Consider the following 20,033-nt stretch of genomic DNA (forward strand, 5'->3'; position numbering starts at 1 on the left):
GTCAAAGCTCTGTGACCTTGTTTAAACATTGAAAAAGTTAACAGCTACTTGAACCACAACACAATGTGAGTTTACATCATGAACGAGTTACTAAAAATCTAGATTTTTGCATAACTTGGTGGTAAAGAATTCACTGGAAAAAAAATATTTCCACTGAACATAATCCAGGTAGCAATTCCTAAAAAGTTTAACACATATATAAATGTAATGGTATACAAACACAATTCTGGAACTTTTTTGACAGCTTCGGAAATTTAAATGATTGCTAATCTGGGTGGTTAAATGTCTCATTATTGTTTTATTTACTTCTACAAATTCTGGTGCATAATGGACAGGTTATGCTGTGCTATGACTGCTTTAGATAGATGTGTAGTTCCAGTGAGTACATCACCAGCAAAGGTTAAACAAAGAGCTGTTGGTGGAATCGCCCTCAAGCAGCAGCACCGTATCTGTTGAAAGCTGATCACAGGAGATTCTGAATTAATGATGAACAGATTTAATTCAGGCTTTAGAATGATTGGATGTGCCCTCCAGAAAGTAGCTGCTCCGGGTGGGGACTTGTGAGGATGAGCGAGTAGGATCCTGACTTGGCAGCTCTGACTGCAGCTGTGCATTCATCCCTAAATACTAACCGGTGAGTTGGTTCCTCTGCTCTTGGCTGTTGCCCAGGTTTTCTTTACTGCCAATTCACGAGTAAACCAGGGGCTCAGTCTTTTATTCATCGATTTTACTATGATCTCACGTTTTAACCCAATTTCAGAACAGCTACTCCCACTCGGGGTTCTCCCTGTTGGGAGATCTCAGAAAAAGTTCAATTTAGGTCTACAGAATTTCAGCAGCAGAGTTTGAAACACTGCAACAAATCTGAGTCGAAGAAAACAAAATCGATCAAACCTCGAATGCAGAGAGACGCTTCTATTTTAGAAAAAGTGTGTGTGTGTGAGTTTTAATGCTTATTTCTCTGTATTTTTAAAGCATGGTACAAATAGTTGTTACAGTAGGAAGGAAAGCACAAACCCCATCTTTTTAGTCTGTGATGTAGCTCTATGAAATCAATACAGTGTGTTCATTACAGCAAATAGCAACACAAAGATATAGTTGTAGAAAGAAAGGGTTCAAGAGGAACAACATTTTATGAAAATATAGTAGATTCTTTAAAAAAGAAATATTAGTGATTGTTGCCAGAAATGTCCTCGCTGGAAGAATGATACGTGTGACATCCTGCTGCCATACCTGATCTCAGTCTTGTATTGTGTCAAGGTCAAAGTCCACAGTAATCCAGTCCACATCTGGGAGCGCAGACAACTCTCTAAGAAACCACGGAGCTCACCCTGTGATCAGTTTGTCATCAAAATCTAAATCTGCAGCTTCCCCACAGGGACCGAACTGGAGAAGGAAAATAAGTAAAGGCTGGTGACTGAGAGGGCACACAGTGTGATTTTCCGGGGATTATTTGTCTCTAGTCCACACGAATCTCTCCTTGGGGTGTAAAAAAACGTTCATCAAATTCTCCGGGTGCCCACATTCGGCCTCTTTTTCATCGTCTGGGAAGCAGCTGCACCGTTTAAAGCCGAAGATAACAGTCTTAGTTCATTGGTTTCTCGTGCAAAGCGAACCCTTTCCTTATTGGAGATCAATAGAGTTTCACATGTTAAGCACTGACTGGGGATTTCATACGTGACTTGAGCATTCAGTGTGATGGAGTTCTCTCTAAGCAGCAGCAGGCACTTCAGCCCTGTGTGTCAAGTTTGGTATTATTTGAATAGTAATAACCTAGTTGCATTTTGCTACTTTCTCTTGGCATGTTATACACAAAAACGACATTTTTAGGGTGTGTCACTTTTTCACGAGTTTCATGCTAAGAGTCCTTGTGTTCCAAGAAGACTGCAAGAAAAACTCCAATACAACCGCCGTACAAATCACAACACTGCCTTAAATAGCTTTCCAATCTGTCTACCTACAACACGGCCGTTCCTTAGACCCTTGATGTGGCTTGGGACAACGTATGACAAGACTGCCGTTCAACAGGACAGTGGTTGGCCGAGTTAATGGTCCGCACGTGTCCACGATACCAGAACGATATTCAACTATGCAACCCCTTTTATGAATTTTGAGCAAAATTCGGTCTCTGTCGTTTTCTTTTTCTCTGGCTTTCTCAATGCTTCACCGCATTGCTGAAGCATATCAACAACAACAAAAAAGTTACAATATGCAACAAGCATACGTCTGATTTTGTGTGGCTGTTTGTGTAACGGCACACACAATTCACGGTTTGATATGTATATTGGTTTTGGGGTCACTAAAACACACATGACATTTTCACTGTAGCAGGTGACGCCGTCGTGAATGAACTGTTTGAAGTGTATGGGCAGATTAACCCGACTTCAACACTTCAGTGTTGACAAGTTGTTGAATTATCCCGACTCACTCGGCCAAAACTTTACGGGTACAACTCGAGCTTTGGAATTACGTGTGCGAGTAGTAGAAATAAACAGATGTTTGAGTCACAGGACATATTGAAAGGATGTCGCATACCGAACCCAATGTTGTTACTGTGGTTATATAAATGTGATTTATGGTGCGGTTAGATTGCTGCTCGACCGCCCTGTTAACACAGGTGCGTGCAGATGCAGATTTAGACCGCAGTGAAAATATTTTTGAAAAAATCTGAACGCCAACAATATGGATTGAGGCAGGATATTTCTCATGATAAAAACATCTTGTGAACTTTTGATGTGATTTCATGACAGCCTAAGATGTCTGCTCTCATTAGCAAAAAGAACCTATGTGGTTTTAAACCAGGGAATAGACCCGGACCCACTCCCAATGTCCCTAAAGCCTCAAACCCTGAACCCTCAAGGACTGACTGACATCACCTGGTAAGTGGTTGCGTGTGAGAGACTGTGAGGGCTTGAAATGGTGTAAACAGGAATGGGACAGTACTTTTCTGCAACATATCACGTTACCATGAACATGACAAAAAACATGATGTATAATTGTGGGTATTTGCTTCATACTTTGTACTCCCTGAGTTGAATGTCTTCCTGGCAGGTGATTTCATATAATCTGTTTACGTGTTCTTTTGTCAAAACAGCTTCAATGACAAAATCAAATATTTGATGAATAAATGAATAAATGTCCTCTGATTTTCATGTGTAAATTGAATATGACAGGCTGAACACATGTGAGCTGTCCTCTTTGTTTACCTTTCCCATGCTTCCACTGGTAACCCCGTGTTTAACGTCACATTGCAATGAATTGTGGGTAATTCCCTTGGGCAAAGTCTGCATTTGATGCTAACTTACGGAAAGGGTTCGTAAACAGCTCAAAATGTCTGCAAGAGATCCCTCAAACACTGATGATGTGACAGTGGGACAGAACTAAACCCTCGCGCCTCAAAGTCTGAGTCCGTAAGAGTGAAGATTGGGATTGGGCCCCTGTCTGCATTTCTTCTTCTTCTTCTTTTAATTTCCGACAGACTAGGCTGGGGAAGTGCAATAAGGCCTCCCGCGGGTTAAAAACAATAACGCATTTGGGCTTTGCAAATGGAAAATGATGTACGTGTCTGTGGTGGTGGGCGTGGGTGGCTCAGCTGTGGAGGGGGCGGAGTGTGGGAGTGGTTCGGGGAACGGTGCCGGTAAGGGACTTAATTAGGCGCCGCTGGAAGGGATCCTGATTGTCTCACTCATGGCTGTATTTAATCCCACAGTAGAGACTGAGGCGAGGGACGGACAGGACGAAAAGCTCCTGCGCCGTGTGCTCGGAGGCGAGGCAGGAGAGCACCCGGCCAGGCCCGTTAGGGTTTAAACAATAAAGAAACTGCTGGCGTCATTGTGCTCCCCAGACCCACCGGGTAGCAGAGAACCTGCTACAGTGTCTATTTGCATATCGAGCGGGGAAGTTAAATCCCATCCCAAGTGTCTCTCGAGACGCATGTGGAGAAACAAAGTCAGAGCTGTCCACTTGTGATCGTACATCACCTGAGACGCACGTTAATGCCAGGTCTGAACGGGGCTAGTGAGCACGGAACTAGCTCAGCTAAAGGGAAAGTAGTTGTTTTTCATGCTAAGACGAGCCAAAAAGTCTGCAGTGAAGAAATGTGTACCAAATGACATCATATAGTTTGGATCAGATGTTGAGCAACGTACAGGTGAGCCCAAAGACAAGCAGTGGAATGACCAAAGACCTCCTCTGTGTCCTCCATGATCACAAACACTGTATGTTTGTCTCTCCATCATCTGTCTTCAGTGTTGGTGCTGAGAGACAGAAACGAGATGGAGCATTTCAAAAAAAGCAAAAAGGTGAACTGGAGGGAGGAGGTTTTTTTTGTCTGATGAAGAATGTTGAAGGAGTTCACAACTTTTGATCAAGTACACCTACAGTCTGGAAATCTGTGAGTCGAAGGCTGGACATTTATGGGCGAAATGGCCAAAATCTTCGACCATGATATCGGTCATTTCATATCTCGATAACGATATATATCTGAACTTACAGTATATAGCATGTTTTCTAGTAATTCATTCGATAAATAAACAGCCTATATGAAATAAACACTTGGTTTAGTGTACTCTTGTGTGAATTAATCATTAGTATTTTTCTCATTTAATTAAGAACCGTAGTGCAAAATGATCCGATGTCATTATCGATTCATACTTCTTGTAACTTGTGTATCACGATGTCTCAATATATGATTTAATCACAATATGATTCCATTGAAAGGAGATATTGGCTGTATTGAACTATTGCCCAGCCTGCTTCACATGCTGATGAACCTGTGAAGACCTTTCCTCCGCACTGTGCATCAGTTCGGTCTGTACCGCCGGAGCCACCGGCTGACGCGGCCACGCGTTACAAAAACGCTCTTGTCTCATTATCAATATGGATATCTTTACTGGAGGGCGGACGCTGCACTGAGATAACAAATAATTCATCTTGACTTCATCTCGCCAAAGACATTCTGGAGCAGCTTTGCCCTGACAAATGACAGCGCCGGCAGCTCAGTGAGTAAACGCGTGCCATTTACAAGTAAACAAAAAGAAAAGCTGTGGCTGAAAAAATACAGTGCTGAGAGGAATCACATTTCACCTGACTCGCAGCCAGGGCGCTCTGCCTGGGAGTGCTGAGGCCGCTGTCGGGTAATCAACTCTGACTCCCTCCCCTGCAAACACATAGGTGAGGGGAGAGTCGTGTGTGTACACACAAAGAGACGCTTAACGATGGAGTATATCAAATCCATTATGGATGTTCTCGTTTCCTGCCTCCTGCCCCGAAGAAAGAGCCGTCATTGTGTTGTTCGCAGGCCGGGACCAGTGTTTCGGGTGGCTGGACCGGGTGTGATTTTAATCAAGCGTATTTTTAATCTGTGTGTTATTAATATGCATGGCAGAGGCAATCGGAGGAAGGGGGGGAAGAAACGAGCTGGGAGAGAATGAATGAATCGAAATCCAGAGGCCGGGGATGGGCTATGAAACCGTGATGCAATAGAGCATGATGTGTGTGCGGGTTGAATGCTTTATGGGGGGGGGGGGGGATTAAAGAGATGAAGGTGTGTGTGTGTATAAACCTGTACATATAATGTCCCAGTGTTTCTCTCCAACAGTATAACTAGCTGTATGTGTGCATGTACTGTACATGAATCATAGTATTTATACTGTACAACAATGTGGTTTTGTGCACAAACTGAAATATTCATGTAAAACCTCCAGCGGTGTTGTAAGCCTGATCACAAAGCAAAGATTTAGGCTCAAGCTGGTTTATTTCCAGTCACACATCACTATTCCCTTCCTTACCATGACTGCTTGTATTATGTGGTGCATCAAAAAAATAGTTCAACATTGTGGGAAATACATTTATTTGCTTTCTTATAGGGCTGCGCCTAATGACCATTTATTTATCTAACGGCTATTTATTTGATTTGTCTATTCAATTACACATTTATAGATTATTCTATATGTTACACTGGCCCTTATTAATTACCCAATTAATATAACAATGAATTTACACAAACTGAATATCTTGTCTCATTAATATTTTATTCAATCATCTCTTCAAAGCAAGCAAATGTAACAACATAATGGACCTGATGACTGATGAGAGAAATACTGGACCTCAACTTCAGGAGCATTGTTGTGACACACGGATTCATTTAACAACTGTACGTCATAGAACCTTTCCCTGACCTGGAGAATCACTTTTACTTAAGGACTCAACCTAAACCTTAACATGGCGATGACATGGATTCACTCCATCGCACAAGTAATGTGCAGTTAAGACAATCGAATTTATTTTTGCATCGGAGTGGGGCAAGGTCAATAATTGAAAAGATTTACAGACTGTTACTTTGCTTAGTCTGTATTAGTTTAATCCGTTTTCCCACTCAGACACGGCCGTTAAAGTCAACAGAAAAAACTAAGACGGAGGAATAACAACATGGTATGAAGTTACGTTACCCTAGCGGCAGCGGTGCGTGAATTACTTTTAACAAGGGGCAATGAGGAGACATTCAGAAAATCATTTTGAAGTGACTATTAACAGAAAGACGTTCCTCGCGTTGCTCATCTTAGAATATTACGCTATGATGAGGAGTCATCGAGTTAAGAAAGAAGATACATTGTCTAAAGAAGGCTTGAGAGATGTAGTTTTTCAACAAAACTGAACAGTATAATGTTAATGATTTATCAACCGTTGTATTAGACTGTTCGGTGTGCCTTGGCGTACCTAATAAACTGGCAACTGAGTGTACAGAGTTCCAAGTCCATCTATAGGTTCGCAAAGCTGACTGCAATGGGTTCCACTATAGTCCAGCGGCATAGTAAAAAATACGAAACCAATTGTTCAAATTGTTCTAAAAGCACCAAAATTGGCACACACTTAGATTAATACATTCTGAACAATTTTGGATATGGAGGCATTCAAGATTCTCCCCGTAGCACATTTGGCGGCCATTTTTCAAAATGGCCACTATTTACCATTAGCGTCATTGAATATGTACCATAATTTGTCTTTTTTGTGGATGCTAGAGGTGATAAGTGTGCTAGAGGTGATAAGTATTGTACAATTACACATACTTGTGTGCTTACCAAATAGAATGGCTACCATTTTACAAGAAAAATGAGTTTTACTTTGCAGCGGCAGCGGTGGTGGCAGTGACGGCGGCTGCAGTAATAGTATAGTGTTGAGTGTTGATAGTCATGGTACTTGTAGTAGTAGCTTGTGTTAACATGGTGTTGTTTTGTGTCTTTGCAGGTGAGGCGTTGATACAGCAGCAGCAGCAGCACCACCTTACAGCAGCAGCAGCACCACCACCTGACATCAGAGACGCGTTGTTCCAGACTGCAGCCATGGCAAAGAAGTTCCAACTGGTCGATACTTTTGAGCAACGTACTCCCACAACACCTACTGAGACAAACTGGAAGCTGTGTCTTGTATGTCAAGAGGAGACATCAGAGTCACTTGTCTGCCCAGTACTGTCTAAACGCCAAGACCCTGGGAGTGGATACACGACAATGGCTGCAAACTTGGTCAAGTTTGATGAACTAGGAAAACTGCCAAGAACTGTTCAGTTACAGAGACTAGATGAAGGACAAGGTGTTGAGGCGACAATGGTTGCCCACCAGGCCAAGTGGCATAAAACATGTATGCTCAAATACAATAACACAATGCTACGAAGAGCAGAGAAGAGACTCATCGCAAGCAGCTCAGCATTTGGTAGTACTGACAATGTCCCAGGCAAGCGCGCCAGAACACACTCTTCAGAAGCTACTACCAGCGACACCTCCTGCTTTTTCTGTGGAAAGTCTGGCACAGAGACCCTACATGAAGTAGCAACCTTCCAGGTGGACACACGCGTACGGAAGTGTGTAGTTGGGGACAATGAACTCATGGCCAGGCTCAGCATGGGTGATATGGTGGCTCTGGAGGCCAAGTACCATTCCAAGTGTTTGTTGGCTCTTTACTATCGTGCAAAGACCACTGTAGAAGCCGAGCAGAAAACTGACCATGAAGGTGTGATGTCAAGAATCGTACTGGCTGAACTGGTCCTGTATATCGAGGAAACCCACCTAGAAGAGGGCACCGCCCCAGTCTTCAGACTCGCAGATCTTGCAAAGCTATACACGACAAGAATGGAACAGCTCGGGGTTGCTTTGTGCAAGAAAGTTAATAGCACAAGGCTGAAAGAGCGCCTGTTAGCCCAGTTACCAGGCCTGAGATCCCAGAGCAAAGGCCGGGATGTTCTACTAGCGTTTGATGAAGACATTGCTGAAGCGCTAGGCAAAGCCTGTGAGCAAGACTGTGACACTGAGGCAGTTCACCTTGCGCGTGCTGCACAGATAGTTCGTCGATATATGTTTGAAGACACTGGCCGATTCCGTGGATCATTCCCGGGCGGTTGTCAGGAGGACTCTGTGCCAAACGTACTAGTTGCAATGGTAAATATGGTGCTGGATGGCCCCAACATCAAGAACCAAAGCCATTCCTCTTCGCCACAAGCAGCTCTTTCCATTGCGCAGCTTCTCAAGTTCAACAGTGTCAAACAAAGTCGGAAGCAGGGAGCAACCAAGACACAGGAGCCTCCATCTGTCAGACACAGTTCGTCTCAAGAAACTCCCCTTCCAACCTATGTTGGGCTGATGCTGCATGCTGAAACACGCAAGAGAGGACTTGTGGACAAGCTCTTCTCTCTGGGCCTAAGCATCTCATATGACAGAGTCCTGCGTCTTTCTGCACAGATGGGAAACAGCGTGTGTCAGCTGTACCGCATAGAGCAAGTGGTCTGCCCGCCTACCCTGCGTAGCAATGTGTTCACAACTGCGGCTGTGGACAACATTGACCACAACCCAAGTGCCACCACAGCCAAGAATTCATTCCATGGAACTGGAATCTCGCTTGTGCAACACCCAACGTGTGCAGATGAGGGAGTGGATCGTAGCATTGCTCTCACTGGGAGTGATACTGGATCAAAGACGGTTGAGCCTCTACCAGAATATTACACGGATGTACGTCCTGTTGCTTCTGTGTTTCTGTGAAGGCGAATGCCAGTAGATTAGGACAGAAAACTTGTTAGCCAACATTATGATCTGTAGACATTCATAATCCTGGTGACCAGATTTGAAAAGTTCAGAATCATAGTGTGGCAAAATCTACGTTATTGTATTACATGTATGTACTGCAGGATTACACAATACTGAAAGTTATTGTATTGGCAACTGTTTATTGTGTCCACTTAGATTTGTTCATTTATATTAGATCTATCCATAAATGTATAACTGTAAGTACTGTGCCTAGAGACGGCTTCTGGTCGACTATATAACTACAATTTGACCATACTGTAAACTCCCCGTACTCTGTGTATTATTTTGACTACCATTCCATTGCAATTTTGCCAGCAATTTGAAAAAAAAATTGAATTTTGAAATAAAGTATTGAAATCTTCATCAAATGTCTACTTTTTCCACAAAATGGCGGCAAGTTTGGGAGCCATTTTTGAGAAGATTCATCTAAATATCTGTTAAACACTTATTGATGTTAATTCTGATGTAAAAAAAGGAATTATGTAAAAAAAAAAGGAATATGTAAAAAAAAAAAAGGTAAATGGCGGCCATTTTGAACAATGGCCGCCATATCTTCCACATGGCTAATCTTGAATGCCTCCATATCCAAAAATGTTTAGAATATATTAATCTACATGTGTGCCAATTTTGGTGCTTTTAGAACAATTTGAACAATTGGTCTGCTATGCCGCAGGACTACTACTTCAGGTGTGTCTAAGCAATTGTTGTAGACTAAAGGTACCTCAACCCATACCAGACAAAACATAAAGATAACCATGCCAAACAAAACGGTTTGACATTTAAACCACATCAAAGGAAAGCAGGGAAATAATCACAAAGAGCTTTTTAAGAGGTTGTGAGTGGGTGGCAATGATTGCACCATTAATGGCAGATCGAGGGTTAATTTTCCCCTGACAACATTTCACCATTACGAAGAAAAAAAAGACTCCGAAACTATGACTGTCCAAAATGATTTTCATATAGACACAGTCATTGTTGTAGACCAGGCAGCACTGCCTCGGCTCCATGTTACATGAGATTGATATTGTTCAGCTCACTCGGAGAGAGAGAAAATAAGCATATTTCCCAAAATATGACACTATTTGTTTTATAGCTCCTTCTAATTTGGCACACCTTAAATCCAGGATAATAGCCAATAATCAATATGTTGAAATAGTAGATAGATTTCCCAACCAAAAGGAGATCACAAACCACCATTGCGACACCCAAATTCATAATCAATCCCATGACAACCAGTACTCCATATTTAATCTCATCAGTTGTTCCTCCCCACCAACCTTCATAAGGAAATTACATTTTTTATACAATATAAAAACAATTATAGAACCTCCTTCGTGTATTTAACAAGTTATAAGGACATTGGGAAACCTGAGAACACAGTTTTGTCACATGGCCTTGGTCAAGGTTGGCAAGCCCGTCACAGGCCCTGGTAACAAAATGTGGCGATTGTATTTTCACTTCACACGTTCAACAAATGTCAGCTTCTTTTTCAACATAAACTAGTGCAGCGCCCGTTCGGAGTGGGCCGATTGCTTGGCCTCGAGAGACGTTCATCCAAACAACTTCACACTCGACACTGCGCTGCCTTGGGTCCTTCGCATTACCACCAAAGTGTGAAGTCGATCGGGTGAACGGTTGTCGAGAAAATGACGAGTAAATATGGTAATGGTCTTGCATTTGTACAGCGCATTTTCTAGTCTTCAGACCACTCAAAGCACTTTTTACTACATCTCAGCATCCACACACATTGATACACTGATGGCAGGGTCTACCGTGAAAGGTGCCCACCCGTCCATCAGTACTAACTGTCACATTCACACCCATTCATACACCAATGGCAATTTGGGGTTCAGAGTCTTGCCCAAGGACATTCATGACATTCGGGCTGAAGGATCTGCCGATTGAAAGACGACCCGCTCTACCTCTAAGCCAAAGCCGCCCTTCTAGATCTCCAGTCTCTCAGTTACAAGGGATAATATCTCAATAAACTTCACAGGGTGTAAAAAAGATGCTACTAATACATTTGTCCGGCAGTTTTGTAGAGTTTTGTAGGGACACTGCACTTCCTTATGTCCTCAGCAACACACCCGCCAAGTGTGAAGTCGATTGAGATCGAAAATTGAGGGACAGACAGACGGAAAAAGACTGGAGGCAAAAGAACGAGGGCAAAATGGGGATTTGATAAGGGAGTAGAGAGTATAGAGAGGGTGTGTAGTCAAACTGAAAATTCAGGAAATAAGCAGAGAGCCGGTGCAAAACGGCTTTTTACCTTCACACTGGCCCTTTCAAGCCCTCCACCTTTCCGTCACCTTCCTCTCTCCCCATCCTTATCCTTCCGCCGACCCGACCACGGACAATTTCTCTTGGCGGGGTTCGTCTCCTTTCTGCTTCACTTCCCTGACATTACAACCCCCCCTCGCTTCGCCCACAACACTATGTAATTATGATAATTGCTCATAGGGGTTTGAGGGAATTGAATTTCCCATTTTGCTCTGGTTCCTTTATCCCCCTCCATCCCATCGCCTATGGTTCACTGCAGGCCTGGAGTCTGCCACTTGGACATTTAATTAAACATATATATATATATACTTAATGTCTGCATGTGTGTCTTCGGACCAATGATGAACATTTTAAAATAATATGCCGATATGAGAGAGTAAAATATCAAACCTATAAATCTATCAAAGAAAGTAAAGCATAGTGTTAAAGATTCTGAGCCTTCTGATACAAATATGTAAAATATTTTTGTTGCATTTAAGAACAGCTGGGTTTCCACACAATATGAAATGCCATATCAGAACTAATAATAACAGTAATGTTAATACATGTACCCTACTAGACCCAGGATGGCATCATTCGAGAAAGGTGAGTCACACTTGAGCACGGGGCATTTGCCTAAGTACCTGCTCCCTAAAATAGTCGCTGTGACTGCTGTGGAGCTCTCAGGGCCGGGGAAGTTCAATTATTCAAAAAAGGTCTGATGAAAAGTGTTGCCTGGCTGACAGGCTGCTGCGGCTGAATCAAACAGCTCTGCCATGCTGCCGTCAGCCGAAAAACCCTCCATCCCCAGAGTCAGCTTTTCAGGAACGAAGAGGAGGGGGAGGCGCTGCTTAACTTTCCCGATTGCTTGTTACTGAACCATGTTGATAATGGGGTTGTTCATTTTGAAAGTAAACCTGAGACTGACAGAGTTGGGGGCAAAATAATACACTTGATATATCAATATATACTTTTGCTCTTAGATACACCATTTCTACATCTACAAAGGAGTTTTAAGAGCAGTTTTACAGACGTTGTTTTGTTGCTTTGGCTATAAGTAATTGGTGAGATCTGACAGCAATTTTCTCATAGACTTCCATACAATAACACTTATTTTTGCAACCAGAGAAGTCGTCCCCTGATGGTAATTAGAGAGAATGCAAGTTTAAGACACTTTCACATTGGCTTCACTTTTCAGAACCGGAGATTTCCGCTTGGCGTAGAAACCTAGAGCGTCGCAGTTCGAAGCGTAAGGTCACTGACCAAGCGTCTGTATTTGACAAGGTTGGGAGCGAAGACGTGTTGATGGAGACCCAAAGTGTTCAATAAAGTCCTTGTCCATCAATCAAGACAAATAGGACGGAGCCAGGCATGTGATTGGCTGTCTGCTTGCTTGGAGCAAAGCCACGGAGATTAAATGACCTGCAATAAACTCTAAATAAATAGAGTGATTCCAATGACTTAGTAATGAAGTTTTAAAAGTGTATTGCATTATTTTCCAATTAAATGGCTATTACGCAAGCAGACAGTTGGTAATAACTTTGCTCTTCAGGGGGTTTGTTTTAAAACCAAAATGATCGCATGAGATTTAAGACACTTTCATTTACTCTTAGCCACATGTTTGGCCAGATCACAAATCTGATTGCAGTCTTCTGTGTTTTTCTGGGCTACATGTAAATCAGGGTCAGACCTCCTCCAGTCGAGAAGGAGGCGGTAATGCAGCTGAAGCTCTTTGGTAAGTGCCTTGTTGCTTTAATGGGCCGGAAAACAAAAGGCTGATTTCAGACTTTGGCTGCTGTTATCACAGAGGAGACAGACCGGAGACGTCTTCAGGAAATCAGACAGTGAGTGGACATGTCCACAGACATATCCACAGGAGATAACATACGTCTTGGAGAGGCGAATGCATTTACACCATATTAACATCTGGTTAGCATGCATCTCAAACCTCCTCCAGTTCCTCCGGTCTCGGATGCTTTCACACTTTTACAGCACGGGTTGGTAATCTTGAGAAACCAGCAAGAGTACGCTAGATTACAAAAGTTATCAAACTTAAAATCCCAGTGTTGCCAACTCTTTCCCTATGAAAGTAGCTAGCATCATTAGCTCAACATGTCGCTAAATCTAAAGAGAAAGTATCGAAGTCAGCAACACTCATCTCCCATCTCCCATCACAGCCCATCTCTTCAGGTCTCCCTCCAAAGCCACACCCCCGTAAATTGTCATAATGAATGTAAAAAAAAACAAACAAGAAATGAGCTTGGTTGCTACGCTATCACCACTAGTAATCACACCCCTAACTATGAGAATGAGGACCAATTTGTAACGAACCAAAAGTTTGAATTATGTGCTACATACAAATTTGCATCCCACTCTACCTTGAACTGTGAATAAACTGAAGCAAGCAAGACTGTGATTGAGCATCGGGGAGCTACATTTGTGTGGCTGGACTGCTGAAGTAAGATCTTCTCTCCGATTATTTTCTTCCACCGGAGAAGTCCTCCCACTGTGCTCAGGGAGATATTCTATTAAAATAACCTGAAAGTCATCAATGAGGCCTCACTCACTGTGGCTTATGGAATCTTCAACCATTACAATTCCATTATTCTGGGTATAAATTGGGTTTTTACTGTCCAATGAAGGTTTAAATGCTGTTTAACACGCTTGACTGTCCTCAAGAGAATGCATCTGTGGAATAAACCATGAGCACCTTTTGTAATTTTGAAAATAAAATAGTCAAATTTAAAGGTGATATCGAGAATCTTGTATTATTCAGACAGATTAAACAACATGTCAAGGTGGTCTGAAGTAAAGGAGCTGATGGCAGCTTAATGCGCCTTGAGGGCAAAAATGCTAAATCACTTTGTGGAAACCAACAGGAAGCAGTGTGTGTTAAGAGGCAATCAAGGTATAATTGCATGGGCTGCATTAAATGAGTAGTCTTGCATTTTCTGACATTCTATTGACTGCGAGGAGGCGACTCAGCCGGAACGTGTTGCATGCATAATAAAGCGTGCCAAACTGTGCGGTAGCAGAGAATACACCCTTTACCTCTTTATGCTAAACGCCTTTCCACCTGACAGAAGGGGAATGCAGGGAGGCTTGTTAAACATTTGCTACGTACCAGTGTTTCCTTTTATTTTGGAGGGGGGGGGGGGGGGCTCATTACTCTAAGTTTGTAGCCTGGGCAGCCACTGTCATGTAATCAACAACCCGGAGTCAGGAATGAGGCTGATTTTGTCCCAGCGGGGGCTCCTCATTCAGCAATAAAACTACTTGGTTAGGTTTAGGAAACGATTGTGATTTTTGATTTAAAAACAAGTATGTTTCTCATGTAACTGTCGTAGTTGAGTATGTTGAGTTACGTAGGTTACACAACAAAAGTAAAATGAGTCACAGGACACGAACAGCGGCCTCCTGGGTGAAAGTCTGCGTTTCTTTATCTCACCTACGTGGATTTATACTACGTCACCGGACTCCCTTTGAGGCAGCCCTGCACATACTGGCTCACAATTGCGGATAATATACGCATCGTAGGTATCCGTACGAACAGTGATGTCAACAGCCTGTTTAGAATCATGAAATGAGTTAGAATATTGATTAAAAGTGCTTATTTTCCGTGGTTACATCAATATGGATTTAATCCGCCGAAAGTTGTGCTCATGTCACATGTCTAAATACACATTATGTGTATTATCAGTTACATAATTCGACTGTAGTTTACCGTAGCTTTAATACATTATGGTTGTACACATACTATCACATTCACTTCCAAGTATAGTGTTCAACATAGGCAGTCAAAGTTCAATATTTCAAGACAGCCATTGGATGATAAACGAATGCATTTAATGTTGCAGAAATTGAAATGTAAGTACCAAGCCTACTAGTGTATAATATATGAAATGAAACGCGAAATATCTATCTAAAGACGAAACGCATTACTCACGTGCCACATGTATGTTTGAAGAGGTAATGCTTGCTGTAATCATGAATGAGCAGGGGAAGTAGACGATGGGTTTTGTGTCGTCCGGATGCTATCCGGGTACTGCCAGTGTAGAGACTCATAGCTCTTACTGTGCACATATTGTATTGAGCCTGAGAAAAACGGATTGATTATTAAGAATAATCATGATAAAGAGTTCACGGCAAAACAATATTTCAGCTGCAAAACCGTGAAGTAGTATTTCTTCTTGCAATGATATAAATGATATAAGGCTTTCTAAAATGGAGCTGCCACCCACTATAAGCCCAGTTACTGCCATCAGTCTAAAGCCTGCAGACAGTTTCTGCGGGTTATTACTGCCGTATGACAGCCTATTATCTCTCTACGACAGACCATTACCTGCACAGAGGAGCTGGGTAATGAAATAGGCAGGAGGACGCAGAGAGGACAGTGTGCTATCAACAAATCAAACAGATGCTGGATGTGTCAGAGTAGACTCAGCCACAGCGCACTGGTCTCACAATAATGACGATCTTTACCCAAGTGGTGCATTCAGGAACGCTACTCTGGGAAAAAAAGCCGACTCGTGTCAGTCAGCATGTGATTCTAATTAGAGCTGGATTTCTTCAGCCTGGACTAAAAAAATGGACTTTGCTGCATCTTGATTGATTGGATTTAGATTTGTCTGTAACTTTGGCTAAGCAGAGTGGACGGAGAACCAACCCAGCCAAACTGACTTTGGGTGATAAAACCCTTTGGTGCCAACACGTTTAATTGATTATATCAATTAATAGAAGGACAAAAAACTATCCTGCAACTATTGTGATCACCGATTTGAGTCATTTATGCAAAACATTCTCTGTTTCCAGCTTTTAAACTGTCATGTAAACGGACTGTTATTGGGCTTTAGACAGTGACAAGTTAATTTAAGACTTCACTTTAGTTTTTAGGATATTGTGAGGGGCATTTTGTCTTACACTTTATAAATCAAAAAAATAATTTGAGAAAAAAATAGTCCGATCAATCAACAGTGAAAATGAACCCTCATATTGACATCGTCTCTCGTGATGGACCAGACCTCTAGAAGGCGTCCAACGTACGTTTCCTGTCTTCAGCCTTCGTTCTCACATGTCCAAACAAACCTAACAAAAACAGAAATAAGAAAAGCTGCAGAGCTCAAATAAAGTGAAATTAACACATCTTACCCTGCTATTTTGCGGAATAGATTTCAGACGCGAGTGGAGATTGCTTTCTAAAGTAGAAGAAAAAGCCTTTTCAAATCAACATCTTTTCCTGCAAAGGGCCAGCAAAATGCTCAGGTATTCCGTTATTAGTATATCCATTAGGTGCTAATTTATAGAAAATGATTTACATTGTGAACATTTCATTATTGGAGCAAATCAAAGCAATTTCAGACCTGCGGCTATCTTTGAACGGCAGTAATCAGAGTGAACAATCAGAAACCAGAGAAGCATTCTTTTGTGTTTCTGCATCCACGAGACCTTGAGGACCATTTTCCCGCTTCTCGTCTTTCTCCGTGATCTGGACGTCTAGGGCGCGGTGTGTATCGGAGGAAGGCTCTTTAAACAGACCGTTAAGAGTGGTGTGAAAACAGATACCCGTATACGTGACCCGGCAGAAACACTGTCACACAAAGACTTGAGTTACATTGAGGTATTATATATGAGCATGATACTGGCATATCATCTGGCCTTTAAACGAATCGATGTTTGTATCCCTATCTATATTTCATTATATAAATATTAGTGGTGTAATGGACCACTGTCGATCCGCACGTGTGGGCCGCGGATTAATTACAGTTTAATGTTCACCATCACAGTGTGAAATAAAGTTTTAATGACGGTCGTTATCCGCTGATATTCAGTAAAATATGCGAGCAGGACATCGGCATTCATGCTTTTCAAGTTGCCGATCTCTGACAATGTTACATTGTAATGAACCAATCTGTGTTTGAATATACACCAGGACAACGACGGTTCCCTTCAGTTACATTATGATGCGTTCAGGGTCTGTTCAGTGAAAATAAGTATTGGGCGAGGGTACATTATAACGTTATCATGATGTCTTCAAATGTAATCTCGTCAAATGTAGTTTTGGTGATGAACTTTAATAAACATAGGTGTTTGAAGGAGATGTTTTTACACAAAATATGAATAGATATTAGAGAGGGAACTATAACCTGTTTACACTAGCTCTAAGCAGATTATAATATATCATTGAAACGACTAATGACAAGATTTATTTACTTATCATTTAAATTCTGTGTTTTAATGAAGAAAAAAACACGACAAATGACTATAACAAAGTAAAAGTATAACATTTAGAATTTTGGATTGTTTACACTGTTGTGTGCTGTGGTGTTTTACTATATTAAAGAGCATTAGTTGTGGGTTGTTAATTGTTGCGTTATAAAGTTATGACCATGACGAGGGTTCCCTCTCAATACATATAAGAGAACTAGCTCCGACCGCAGCGCTTTCAGCGGCAAGCAATACATTTAGCTGCCTGTTGGAGACAGACAGCAGTTGTTTCGGCTATGCACCGGTATGATGGTGTGTGAAGAATTCATATCATACGGGAAATTTAAACCGGTATACCGCGCAGCCCTAGTCTTTATTTTAGTTTGGACAATTTTGTACCAATATTTGACGGGCCGGATTAAAACGCCCAACGGGCCGCATATGGCCCGCGGGCCGTAGTTTGCCCATGCCTGATGTAGTGTAGTTAAGAAAAATTATAAAATTATAAAATAGCTATAACTTTGCGATTCTGTTTAGGCCAGCAGAGAAGGCCTTGCTGGCCCTGACGGCCCACCACTCACATATACACACACACACACACACACACACACACACATGTACACACAAACACACACAGAGTAAGCCAGCTGGAGCCAACAAAATAATCTCACACACACACACACACACACACACACTGGCACGCCGATCAATAGAAAACTGAACAGCAATGGTGCTGAGATAAGGATTTGAAAGAACTGGCAACCCAACCGAAACGGTTACCAGCGAGTACCAGCACAGCCTCCACCCATCTCTCTCCTCTTTTTCTGTCAGTCTTCTCCCTTTTGCTCTTCATCTGTTCTTTCTGTCACTCATTTAGGCCCTTCACTCAACCAAGTGTCCATGCAGCTTCACCGCTTTCACTATACTAGAATTTATCAGTTTAACAACAGCCCCTCAGATGAAACAAGCAATTCTCAAAAAACTGGAGCATCCCGAGGGTTTTTTAGTCCAGGCTCCAGTGCTCCCCATAAACATGAAGAAGCGTTGATTTTGATGTTTGGATTCCTTTGAAATGATCCCATATGGGGATAGCAAAACAGTGACTTTTCCTGAGCAGCATGATGGTTAGAGCACGGTACCAACAAAGTCAGATACGGGGGAAATAGAACCTTTTACCCTCGTAGAAGGTTCTCAAATACTACATGCTGTTAAATATATACATACAGTAGCTCCCATCTCTATTGTCTCCCCACATTGCATCAATAAATAAATCTCTGGGACAACATCCTGGGCCGCAGGGCGAGCAGGAATGGCTCTGATAGTTATCAGGGCTGTTTGGTGGTGGGCTCTCCAACACCTAACGTCCAAGTGAACAGTATATTTAATCAAGAACTCTACTTTTTAATTTATTTGACTGTTGGACTAAACAACACCACAGTATATAAAGCAGTTAAAATGATCTCCATGTTTGGCTCCAATATAACAAAGTCATACCCAGATTGACAGATGACAACACCGCTAGTGGGTATATGTTACCTCCTCAAACAGCTCCAGGCTGTAGGTGTTGTCGTCGTCGGCGAAGAAAACCACCCCGGCGTCCCGCTTGCTCCGGTGCTGCCGGAGCAATGTCAGAGCCACATTCCTCTGTTCGGTGGCGCGTGGCATCCCGGTGCGCTTGAACCTGCGGGGAGTTAACACGTGCAGGTGCGTGTACGGCACGCCGCACCGGGCCAAGAAGCGCGCCACCAGCTCCGTGCGCGTTGTCGAGTCCTCCACTACGATCCAGTGGAACCGGGGCACCTGGCGGAAGGCGTGTGCCAGACGGATCAGCTCCGCCTTCTGCACCGGTCGGGTGTAAGTCGGAGTGATGGCGTAGATGACCGGCAGAGCGGTCTGGTTCTGGGTACCACCCGTCCCTGGTGCGCCGGTCCGGGCCGCACGCTGCGCCCTGCCGGTCCGGCCGGCTGCCGGTGCACGGATCGCCCTTTTACTGTCGATATCGATCATGATGATGACAATGAGGACCCAGGGCAGCAGGATGAAGAAGCGGCTGAAAAACACTGATTTCATGGCGAGGCTGAAGTTCCCGTGCCCTCTCTTCCACTCACTCCATCACAAACAGAGAGGCACCGACCGACGGACGCAACTCCAGCAACCCTTCCTTCCCCGTGATTTTTATTCTGCATTCAAACAACAAAAACAGACACCTTTAGTCCATTTGAAACTATGTAAAGCCGAAAAACCTTCCGCTGCGTTCCCCCTCTGTCCCGGCGGGACCGTTTCCCCGGAGAACTCCCTCCTCCACCTCAACCTCCTCCCTCGCTCCTCTCGGATGGGACTTGAGCGCTTCTTCGTCGTCCTACTCCTCCTCCAGCTCACTCACTCGGAAGCCCCGTTAAATTCCCATGTTCTGCCCGTGCTCCCGCGCGTGTTTCCAGGGGAGAAAAACAAGCCGGAGCGGTCCTCCCTGCAGCGGGCGGTGCTAACCCCGCGATGTGC

At 43.0% G+C, this 20,033-nt stretch overlaps 1 protein-coding gene across 1 annotated transcript in view; it reads right to left on the reverse strand.

Annotated features, from left to right (window-relative positions):
• Nucleotides 1-19,814, reverse strand: part of b3gat2 (beta-1,3-glucuronyltransferase 2 (glucuronosyltransferase S)) — a 49,769-nt gene extending 29,955 nt beyond the window's left edge. Inside the window, exon 1 of the mRNA XM_079279677.1 lies at nucleotides 19,071-19,814. Within this exon, the coding sequence (XP_079135803.1) occupies nucleotides 19,071-19,604 (534 nt within the window). The 5' untranslated portion in view covers nucleotides 19,605-19,814. The remainder of the gene's footprint in view (nucleotides 1-19,070) is intronic.
• Between the last annotated feature and the right edge of the window lie 219 nt (nucleotides 19,815-20,033).

The sequence above is a fragment of the Melanostigma gelatinosum genome, assembly GCF_949748355.1.
Source record: "Melanostigma gelatinosum genome assembly, chromosome: 12".
In the NCBI taxonomy this organism is placed as follows: Eukaryota; Metazoa; Chordata; class Actinopteri; order Perciformes; family Zoarcidae; genus Melanostigma; species Melanostigma gelatinosum.